General features: G+C 35.6%; 1 protein-coding gene and 1 pseudogene across 6 annotated transcripts; both read left to right on the top strand.

Annotated features, from left to right (window-relative positions):
• On the top strand, positions 1-10,440 carry LOC125845161 (two-component response regulator ARR1-like). 6 transcript variants are annotated; one of them, XM_049524602.1, is made up of 11 exons: positions 1-298; positions 1,109-1,228; positions 3,663-3,820; positions 4,663-4,815; positions 4,923-5,186; positions 5,320-5,396; positions 6,755-6,941; positions 7,055-7,194; positions 9,010-9,111; positions 9,937-9,986; positions 10,098-10,440. In XM_049524602.1, the coding sequence occupies exons 3-9, from the start codon at positions 3,700-3,702 to the stop codon at positions 9,088-9,090; spliced, it is 1,023 nt and encodes a 340-aa protein (XP_049380559.1). In that variant the 5' UTR covers positions 1-298; positions 1,109-1,228; positions 3,663-3,699; the 3' UTR covers positions 9,091-9,111; positions 9,937-9,986; positions 10,098-10,440. The 6 variants fall into 6 exon arrangements, with proteins under 6 accessions (XP_049380559.1, XP_049380561.1, XP_049380560.1 ...); XM_049524604.1 differs by having other exon boundaries at positions 6,755-6,978; positions 7,119-7,194; positions 9,061-9,111; XM_049524603.1 differs by having other exon boundaries at positions 6,755-6,978; positions 7,119-7,194.
• On the top strand, positions 9,286-9,411 carry LOC125846145 (U1 spliceosomal RNA; annotated as a pseudogene).
• Positions 10,441-11,662: the final 1,222 nt, after the last annotated feature.

The following is an 11,662-nucleotide window of genomic DNA, read 5'->3' as shown; positions in this document are numbered from 1 at the left end:
TGGCATTTTTCCGTTGCTTTGGTATAGTGCACAATTTTTGGCCGGAGACGGATAATCAGCCCCCCACCGCCACCGTACGACTGGATTTATCAACCCATCTCCGAGCAGCAAATATGATTTTTCATCAATATGGCTTCACTAATGGTGTAATTTTGGTTTGTTATCGATCATCTAGCTATGTATTACTCATTTGATATGATTCTAGCTGCTTTGCAGAAGCAGAGTTTCATTATGTTCCATTGCTTTCCGAGTTTGGTCCTGACTCTCGAAATTCGAACGGTGCCACAAAATTAAAAAGGTTTTACTTCATGTAGTGCTTTTTCTTGTAATATCAATATTGTATTCATCAGAACAGTACAGACGATAGTTAACAAGAAGGTGTTAGTGTTACTATTGGTTTAATTGAGATTTTATTCGACATTGTCTCCTGTTTGGTTTGATCATTGATGGTTATATTCTATTTATGAAGTTGTTAGGTTTTGTTTTAGCTATTTAATTTGTAGAATTGATTCTCTTTGAAGGTGATCTAAGATGAGATATTAGAGATTTTGTAATGAGATTTAGGGTTGATGCTTATATTCTTTTTACCACAATCAAGTTTTTGATAATTTCAGCTCCATAATACTTGCCCCTTTCTCAATTCAATGTATTGTGCAGCAACACTTCTTACACTGTCAATCAAGCATGTTAATATGATCTCTCTACTTGAAGGTCGAAGCGAATTCATCAAACTTGTTGAGTTAGTTCATTTTTTGTGTAGAGGATGTTGTAAGCTGGGACACGGAGATTATTTCATATATGAAAACTGTAAATCTTATCTTGCGGAAACAATGACATCCGATAGACTGCTTCTTCGTTAGAATCTATTATAAGCATCTTGCTTGCGGTATAATCCCCACCAGTTTTTTTGATCTAAAGAGATGATTATTTTTCCACTGCTGACCATGTAGTCAGTCATTCATTGGATTTTTTTTCCTTTTATGGCCCAGTTGCTTTTGTGGTGTTGGATTGCTTCATGTTGTCCCACCTTCTCACTTCTATCTTCCCAAAATAGATGATGCTCCTAAACATATTAACTCTGTCCAGTCTGTTGCTTCAATTGCTGCAGAGTTCATGGCAGACATAGGGCACACGTTTGATGATGATGATCTCAAGCAACCTTATTACAACATGTTTTCTCTGATGGGGACTGGGTTCTTTGGTTCTGTTGGTTGCATTATAAACTTCGGTATGTACTAAGTACTAACCTTGTTCTTGTGTGGTTACACACGTCTATAGATTACACTATCAAAATTCTATAATGTCAAGAGGGGGGGCTCAAACTGCTCTAGCACTATTTCCTAGGAGAACTCTATATTTGATGACGTGGAAGTAATATATGAACGATGATCCTCGTGACTTCTATATATAAAATGGATAGACCTTCTGGTCTCATATGTGATGCAATAAGAGTTAATTGATGATCTTGTTTTCACTGTCTACATTTTAGAACGGATGAACAACACTAACCATAAGGGGTTGTATGGTATAGGGGATGGGGAATTAGTTATCCCACTATATATATATATGGGATAACTTAGCCCATCATTGTAGTACAAATGGTGGGATAATCCAGGGACTAACTAATACCCCTAACCAAATGCAGGATAAAATAATCGTGCATTTTATCTCGGGATTATTTTCCCTTGTCCCTTGTACCAAATAACCTCTAAGTGGGATGTGTAACAACATTTTTCTAATTGCACCAAAATTAAGGTTTCATCCATTAGAACTTCACTATTAGAATGAATCTACAATTGTACACCAAGTTATCAAAGTAATCTTTAGCTGTAAATTTGAATGCAAGATAACCCATACATGGTGATTTGGTTACTAGAGAGATCTGCATTGTAGGATTTCCTGCTCCAGTTAGGTTCTTTCAAAGAATAAATGTGACTGATTAGATGTTGAGCTCTGTTAGAGTGTGATTGACTGGATTTTGTGGTCAAAGGTTATCCCGTGTGACCCTTAACAACAGTCTGACAGTCCTTCACATCTACCTTAGGTCGAGTTGTATCATCTCAGCACAAAAAATGCTATTCATATGACAGTTTATGCCTTGAAATTTCACACTTCAAGAAATTGGTCGATTTTTGATGGCCTTCGATGGACCAAGAAGCTGTCAAGGCATCAACATATACATCAACTAAAAGTCGTCTAAAAGTTAATTTTCTTGATTTCTAATGTGATTTGTTTTTCGATTGAAAGGGCATTGCAATCCATCAAAGATTGTTTGCACCATTTTGTAGGAAGATGTTTTAGAGGACATTTCCTTCTCTGTTGGTAGGAATAAGTCTGCCAAAATTCTTGACAAATAAAAGATTTTTAGGGCTTCCATCAGTCGAATTAATTTTAGTTGAAGACCTGACTGTCAGAAGACTATTTCATAGTTCATTACGTTTTGGCAGGTCGGTCGTTGGGAGCTCGACTTTTAATAAAGGAAAATATTTGTACTTGTGAGTGAGTTTTGGTAGAGTTTCTTTTTTTTTGGTTTCCTATCCGGTGTCCGGTACCCACATTGGAGCTCACCTATTCCGGATTTGCGCTGTGTAGGGCCCCATTCGGGGGGAAGCTCTCCCTACCAAGGATTTTTCCATACCTAGGGCTCGAACCCAAGACCTTTGATTAAGAGAGGAGCAACCCCATCCACTGCACCACATCCTTTGCTCGAGTTTCTCCATTTAGATCTAAGAACCCCTGTCCCCATCAACATTGCCGCTCACCACTCCTCTCTTGTGGTCGCCACTAGCTAGTAAATCTCCCTTCCCCTGCTGATGATCCTTTTCCTTTTTGTCTCCTTTTTTATTTATTGATACATTTATGATATACTTATGTTTTTTCAATGTTATGTTAGTTTGGCCAATATTATTATTGGAACATTCTTGTTCTAGTTTCAGTATTGCATAAGATCCAAACGAGATCAACTTTCTATAATGGTTGGTTGACATATATCAGATTGAGTATCAACGTTTGAATATAGATTTGTTGGTCATCTCAATAAAGTTGCATTGCTGAGGTGGGTTGACGAAATGCAAATTCAATAAACTGTTGTGATGTTATCTAATTCATTATAGCTATCGAAAGATGCAACACTGTAGTTACCTTATAATGTCTTATTTGTCAACATTTCTTTCTCTGAAGGGGGGTTTGTTGACTTTAGCTTAGAAATTTGGTTTGCAATGTCTATTGCACTTTCAGAAGTACAGGTGGAGCCCTGCATATAATATTATCTTGTCGATATTTATGTTAACATTTTTTAAATCAAAATTTAAGTTATATAAAATATATTCTTTTAAAAAAGTGGGCTGGCCTGGCGTGGGCTGCAACCCGCATAATGATGGGCTGGGCTGACTGTTTTTGGCCCACCAAAATAATGAGCCAGCCCGGCCTAACTCGTAAAATCAAAGCCTGTGCGCACCCAAAGGGTAGCGGCTGCGGGTTTCCCTTGTCATAAAAAAAAAATCAAAGCCTGTATGGGTTACCCCGAATGGACTGAATCGGCTCATATTGACAGCTCTATCTATAAATTTTTCCCTTTCTTGCTCTGAACAAAACCATCTACAACACCTGCGGCGATTGCCATTATTCAGTTTGACCTAATAGATCTTCATTTACATTAACAGGTTAAATCTTTGCCGCAGATTCAAACCTTGCTTACCAATGGAAGTTGAGACACATATGTCTTTCAGAACTGCTGAAAAAATCAGCATTTTGGTGGTGGATGATGATGCCACGTATCTTCCGGTTGTTGCTGGGCTACTCAAGAAATGCAACTACCAAGGTACTTATACCAAATCTTTAGTGATGTCTTTGTCGTCTTCTTTTTTCATTTCCTATTTGGTGTGGATTCTGGAATGCAATGATTGCTTTTTTCTTCCCCTAATTTGATAGATCCTAGAGTTGAAAGTGGTAAGCTTTAGATCTTCAAGTAGCATGATGTATGAATTCAAATTACCTATCGAATGTACGAAAATTGTTTATACTTCCTTTTTAGGAATAAGAAATGGAACAATTAATTTTAGGTTCCACTTTACTTTGTTAGATCTTCTTTGGATCCGATGTGTGTTTGACTTGATGAAGAATGAAGAGGAATCACAACGACAGACCACTTTTTGAACATAGTTGCTCTCAGTCCTTTTTATTGTTAGTGAAAGATGTAGAGGAGTCTATCAATAGATTGGTTGAAATGTTCTCAGATCATCAATATAGGCCTTGGCCCTTGCCCACCCTTCTCAAACTCCCCCACTTCACCAATTTCTATTTAACTTATGATATTGTGAGAATTATCAAATCAAAATTTCTTTTTTCTTTTTCGGTTTGTAGTAAGAATTGACAAGAACTATGCGAAGCAGAAAAAATAATTTAATGAATCTGATAAGAACATTAAGTGTATCTGTATTTATGGAATTATCTTTACTATAACCACAATAATAGATCTTACATCAGCATATGTATGGAAAAAGTAGTTCCCTTGTTTTGGCTAATAATCCTAATGTCAGAGCTTTTATAAGCAACATAGTGTAGGATATTGGTATTTGGATTTTTAAATGTGTCTATATGGAATGTTTGTCATTTCCCCTTCATAATACATCTAATCAATAAACTATTTTGGTTTTTCTCCAGTTGTGACTGTCAAATATCCAGTAGATGCTTTGTCTAAACTTAAGATCAAAGGCGACTCTTTTGATCTCGTTGTCACTGATGTGCACAAGTCTGATATGAATGGCTTTGAACTTCAACAAGTGATAGCCCAAGCATTTGAAATACCTGTTTTATGTGAGTTGATTTCTTCTTCTTCTTTTTTTCTCCGTAAAATGTTCAGTGTTCTATTCATTGGTTGTTAGAGACAAGTTTATGATTTAAGCTTATGTACTAAATGCCAGTGATGTCAGCTGACGACAAGGAAGGTACAATCTTGAAAGGACTAAAGGGTGTATCAGTCGACAATCAAAGAGATCAAGGGCTGTGCACAGCGTTGAAGGTGAAGAGAGGTAAAAAACCTGTCCCTGGGAAATCTGCAATGAAACTGGGGAAACAGGGCAAAGATAACAGTGTCAATTTTGTTCTACCAACAAAGTCTCAGATTATGTGGACAGAGTCACTTCACAACACATTCCTGGAAGCCATTAGAAACATTGGGTTTGACAGTAAGTTGTTGTTGCTAGTGTATTCACATTATTGTTGCTAGCGTATTCACATTATTGAAAAGAATTTTTCTGAGGTGTCTAACAGAAAGGAATGTTAAACTGCCAATAATTTGTTACCTTAATTTTCATGCAGAAGCTGTGCCAAAGAAGATTCATGAACACATGAAAGTCCCTGGATTAACTAGAGAAAATGTCGCCAGTCATTGGCAGGTCTACTTCTAAATACATATGTTTAACTATTACTGTTATGGTTTTCACATACAAAATAGTTGAAGTAATGTTTGATTTCTGTATTACTTTGCTTGAACTAGTGTATACTCTTATAGAATAAGATAACTCAGATTTTTGTATTTGTTTTACTTTAATTATTAAGATATTCTTGATTCTTGACTATCTATATGCAATATTAATCATCAATTAGCTTTCGTCTTTAGAATCTTACTTTGATTTTTATATAATGACAACATAACACTCATTATTGATGGATTCTTCCTGCTAGCTTTAACTTCATAGCTATTCTATTGATGGATTATTGTATTATCAACGTATGATCACCTCAGGGCTCATCTCTTCTGTTGGATGACTCTCAAATTCCTTTCTTGCAAATGAAGCTATGTTGCTTGGACTCTCCAAAATGTTGTCGCATCCTCCAAAAATGCTCTACTTTTGGAGGATCTTACACACACCCATCGACATTTTTGAAGAGTCTGAGAAACATAGAACTAAAGTAAATGCTGCCTTTCAAGACTGTTCTACATACTGTTGTAAGGCATTCCATGATCTCAATCTGTTCTTTGCTTGAAAAGCCCTTTTCAACTCTCAATTGATAGTGATTGAATAGGAGACTATTTTAAGACATTCCATGATCCACCCTATGAACTTCTCTGGAAAGTTCAGGGCCGTGAGAACCTGCTCCGTAAATTCCTGCTCCACTGAATCATATGTCTTCTGCATATCCACCTTGACCATGCTTCTTGGAGACATCCCTTTTCTTCCATACCTTTTGATCAGCTCATGACTTAGTATTATGCTATCTGAGACATGACTTCCTTTGGTCTTGTAGTGATTATCTTTGATATAATTTTGTCTAGGATAGTGCAACAGGATAAGGGTCTGAATTCTCTTACATTGGTTGGATTTCTTTACTTTTGGTATGAGTTTCACACTGGTACAATTCACAGGTTTGTAAAGTTTCTGTCTTCTGAAAAACTCCAGTACTGCATCTTTATTTCTTCTCCAATTATTGACCATGTCTTTTTGAAGAATAAGGCATTAAATCCATCATGTCCTGGGGTTTTTTATGTATTCTATTCCTTTTAGTGCTTGGAGAACCCCTCTCTAATTTACTATTCAAAATGTGTCCCTCTTTGACGACATTGGGTTGAATAACAGGGATATGGTAGCTGCATTTGTCTTTGACTTAGTACTACTTTAGCAACTTTGTTTGCTGATGACAGAATTGCTGACTCTAAATCATCATTACTAAAACTTAGGTAGCACTTTTAATTTGTTCTGTCCTAATCATCAGTTCCTCCATTCATTTCAAGCATTTTGTTCTCACTTTGCAGAAATATCGTATTTACTTGCGCCGAGTTACTGATGCAAGCTCTAGTATCCAAGTTCCTGACATAAACTTAGCCAGTAGGTCTAATCAATCGACCATTGCATCTGGAACGCTTGGTGAACATAGACAATTTCATCAAGAGAATTTTGGAGTGCAGTCTAGTGTCCCCATCTTATTGATTCACACTACAGGTTATCGGACAGGCAGTCTGCAACATCTTAAGAATAAGTACTTATGATAACCACTTCTTCAGGCATTAATCTTAGCTTAAAGCTATATCTATATTTGTTAATGATGTTTTCAGGGGGGAAAGAAGTTGATGTTGTGCTCGATCCAGTTCGTAACTTTTCTGTCTTTCACAACGTTAGTGCTACGCAAGGATCACAAGGCATTGGTGATCTTAGTGCTTCTTCCATGAATCAAGGGAATGATCAACCTCATCAGGTATATACTTTTTGAGCATTTTTCTTTATTCTTTGCAATTATGCAATCAAAAGTAAAAACTATACTCTTCCTTATTGTCTGATAATCATGTATTTTCGAATTTCAAGTTTGAACTTGATCTTCTCTCAATTTTAGTAGATATGGAATGATTTAAGAATACTATTTACAGATCAACTTTTTTTTAATGAAGTAAATACTAAAGAGTTGTCATTGAAAACCATCAGTAAGATGCCATGTGAGCAAAAAGGTACAAAAGTGGGTTAGCTCCATTACAATAAAGTCTAAACTAAAACCAAGGAGTTCACAAAGTCCAAAAAATTGTCAATACTATTTACGGTGGAGTTATAGTACCAACTGAACAAATGAACTAGAATCTAGATTTCAGTGAGTGAGTTGGAGTTGAAATCCCATCAAAGCACCTGTGGTTCCTCTCATTCTAGACGCACCAAAAAATTACTGCTGGAATCCTTCTCCAGATCTTCTTGATGGATTTGTCAACTCTTCAAAAAGTCCAACTTGTGAAAACATCCTTGGTAGAATGTGGAATGACCCACTGTAGCCTGAAAATAAACAGAAAAAAAACTCCAGATACTGCTGCAAATGGGCTAGGTAGAAGCAGATGATTGACACTTGCTGAATCCTATAGGCACATATAGCATCTATTGACTAAGCCAGTTTTTCCTATATTGAGATTGTCCTGTGTTAGAGATGCTTCATTTAAAGCAAAGGTGACCTTCCAGACATGCTTCCAAGGTCACTTGTCAATTATACCATTTTGAGAGCACATGATATTGTAGTTGTCTTTGACTGTAAACTGCCCATTTATGGAGTTCCCCCATACCATTCTGTCTCGGTGCTGTCCTTCAATTGTGTACTGTTTCAGAGTGGCTAATAATGTGAGGAGGTCATTTAGTTCCAGTATCTAAAGGTTCCTTCTGAATAGAGGGCTCCAAGAATTATCTATCTCTGTATGACATATGACTCTAGGTCTTTATTGGTTTCTATGAGGTAGTCCGGGATAAGAGTCTTTAAGAGCATTGCTGCCAAGCCATTTATCCTTGCAGAATTTTGTTTGAGATTCATTGCCACTTTATAGGAGATATTCTTGAAAAAGCCTGCTTGGTGGCTACTAATATGTTTTCATAGGCCAACTACCTTTTTCTTTCTCCATATAAAATAAAATGTTTCCATAGCCCAACTCCATGAATTCTTGTGTCTTTTTTAGAACACCAATGACTGTGGGTTCCAAACTTGGCATCAATTACCGTCCTCCATAGTGTTGTATCTTCATGACCATATCTCCATAACCATTTCATTAGCATGCTCTTGTTGTCTAGACTCAAATTTTTTATTCCAAGACCCCCTTGTGATTTTGGCTGAGTGACTTTGACCTACTTTACCAATGAAAACTTGTGAGTCTGACAATTACCCTCCCATAGGCCATGAGAAAATCCTCCATTTGTCTATCTTCTTCAACACTGCACTAGGCATAGGGTATAGTGAAAACTGAAATGAAGTATGTGGGAATGCTACCAAGGACTGTGATTGCCAAGTTGCCAATCTCCTTTCAACCTTTTCTATGACACCATTCCAAACTTCAGGAGATTTTAGTTTTGCACCCAAAGGAAGACCAAGAAAGCTAGTAGGGAATGAATTTAAATTTAGAGATCTAGATATTACATCATAAAATTAATGCAACTTAAATTTTTCTCAGAGTTAAATATGCTTGTTGAAGCTCATAATTGATCCTCATAACTATTTGGGGGATGGTCCTTTTTATAATATTTACTTTTCACATCATCACCATGTATGTAGCAAAACAATGAAGATGAGGCACATGTCAACTTTGATGGTGGTTTTAATCAGGATATGGAGAAGGAGGACTATTTGCAATGATTTAATCAAATACCATTCAAGGCAAGTTTCTTTTTCATCATCCATATAAAGAATACAAGTGCTGCAATGTATTGGTTTGCTCATTGTAGGTTCTCATTTGCACATACAATTTATAATTAACAAGTACTATCATATTTCATTGTTCATTGAAACTCACCAATGCTTAGAATCAATTTGTTTTAAAAAGAAAGTGATAGACTTATCTGGACAGGGTCAATGGGTGATCATGAAGGCCCATGGTCTAGGCTGGTGACCTCCATTGCACTTTGGAAGGGTGCCTGCCTAAGGTCAGCCCAAGTGGTTGACCCTACGTCATAATGAAAAAAAAAGAATAAAAGAAAGTGATAGATCAACCGAACTATAGTTTGATGACAAGAATTTAAAGTCGTTATGCATTTTTGCATCTATTCTCCTTGTACTTGAGAATATTTCTAATCCTAGACTTTGCACCATATAACTGGATGTATTTAAATACTAAATCTCTTTTTGCAAATGACCAACTTCTAGCTTGTTTGGCCAAAGCTTGTGGAGGCAAAAATTGCTTATTTTTATAGAATTTTGAGGTGCTTGACCAAACTTCTAAGGGAAATTAAAGTGTTTTTGAGGAGGATTCACTTTTGAAAGTTTGACCAAACACAAATTGCTGCTCTATTATTGAGAAAAGTGTTTTTCATATTGATTAGCCAACATTGTTACTTTCTAGGGGAACTATTTTCGAAAACACCTTGGCAAAAGTACACTAAAAACGTAGAAATTTACTTAATCTTGTTGGTTGACGCATCTCAACTTCATAATGTCCTATCATATCCTTCTTTTGTTAAATTTATTTAGAAATGATTCACGCAGGCTATGCTGACCCAAGGTTGATGGGGAGTTTGGCCAGACCTACTACTCAGGTATTAATTCTTTAGTTTTAGTTAATTTCATTTCAAACATTGAATTTATGAATTATTAGATGTCAAATGTACATGTACACTAACTATAAATTTTCTGTTACATTTTTTCAGCAACCTAAGGGAGGGTGGTTTTTTTTTTTTTTTGGATTTGGTGCGTACTTCAAGTTTCCCACAAAGGTAGGGTAAAAGTCTGCATACATCTTTACCCTTCCAGACTCCACTTGTGGGATTGCGCTTGATATGTTGCTGTTTTTGTTGTTGGCGTGTTCTTCAAGTCCTTGTGAAGATGAACAAAACACATTTAGTTCAATATAGCAACAAAACTGTTGGTGCTAGAGACAAATCAATGTTTTGCTTGATGTATTTCTTTTATGGTACTTTTGGGATTATGATATGTTTTAACTTTTAAGAAATTGATCCATTAATTTTTAATGAATCAATGTATTACATTTTGCTTAAGCTAGTGTGTCATTTTCATCTGATTTTCGGTATTCGTTTTGAGGTTAGAGTAATTTGGGTTCATGTCATGAAGTCTCAATTTGGGATAAATACGGACTTCAGGGCTCGAACGCGAAACCCTTTAATTAAGAATGGAGGGTATCCACAATCCTGCGAAACCCTTTAATTAAGAATGGAGGGTATCCACAATCCCATCATAACATTTGGCTATATATGATATTAAATCCAATACTTCCTCCATTTGGTTATGTGACATTTTTTTAAATTTGTTTCTAAAAAATGATAGTAGACTATGAGTGAGTTTGCATTCTGGATCCTTTTACTTAACTCGTTGCCAATTCAAGTATGAGTTTCGTTGAGCTTAACGGTTTAATTGCTAAAGAGTTAAGCAAAATGGTTTAGAATATAAGGTCATAAGTAAAAGGGTTTAGACCCGGAAACAGCCTCTCTACCTCCACGAGGTAGTGACAAGGTCTGCGTACACTTTACCCTCCCCAGACCCCACCTAGTGGGATCTCACTGGGCATGTTGTTGTTGTAAGTAAAAGGGTTTAGAATACAAAGTCATACAAGTAGAAAGATGTGTCCATCCGATTATTTCGCTGCCAAATTTTATCGTATGGTGTACTATCTTAAATCTCATGTGTTCATCATAATATTATCGTATAAAATAGAATAAAAATTATATAATTAACTTTTCATTTTACCTTTAATAATAAATTTTATAACCGTATGACACATTAAAATTACATTATTTTTTAAAAAAGAGTAAATTTTAGATTTAGCAAACATAAAAATCATATTTGTATGCTATAACTATAATTTGTATAATTGCGCTCCATAACAAACTTTATGTTTGCTATGACTATTAATATGTATATTTCGGTATACATTACATAAAAAATATGTATTTGGATCTATTTATATATTTCGGTATACAAATGGGTCATGCATTTGTATATTTCGGTATACAAATGGGTCCTGCATTTGTATATTTCGGTCTATTTGTATATTTGGAATGACAAAACATGGAATGTTTGCCGCGAATTAGAAATAAAATAAACTATGACTATAACATTTAATTTGAATTAATAATTTGCTATTTCATATAATTTTCCCTTTAAAAAATAATCTTTAACTTCATTTTTCAACTAAATATATTCGATAAAATAAGACGAAAATTATAGATTATAAAATTATTACAAGAAGGGTATTTTG

The sequence above is a fragment of the Solanum stenotomum genome, chromosome 11, assembly GCF_019186545.1.
Source record: "Solanum stenotomum isolate F172 chromosome 11, ASM1918654v1, whole genome shotgun sequence".
NCBI lineage: Eukaryota > Viridiplantae > Streptophyta > Magnoliopsida > Solanales > Solanaceae > Solanum > Solanum stenotomum.
The sequence above is the reverse complement of the archived record's forward strand: the minus strand, read 5'-3'. Positions and strand labels throughout refer to the sequence as shown.

Coding starts and splice junctions, on each gene's coding strand:
- LOC125845161 (XM_049524601.1), top strand. CDS start 3,700: ATGGAAGTTGAGACACATATGTCTTTCAGAACTGCTGAAAAAATCAGC. Junction 3,821..4,662: donor CAAGAAATGCAACTACCAAG/GTACTTATACCA, acceptor GTTTTTCTCCAG/TTGTGACTGTCAAATATCCA. Junction 4,816..4,922: donor ATTTGAAATACCTGTTTTAT/GTGAGTTGATTT, acceptor ACTAAATGCCAG/TGATGTCAGCTGACGACAAG.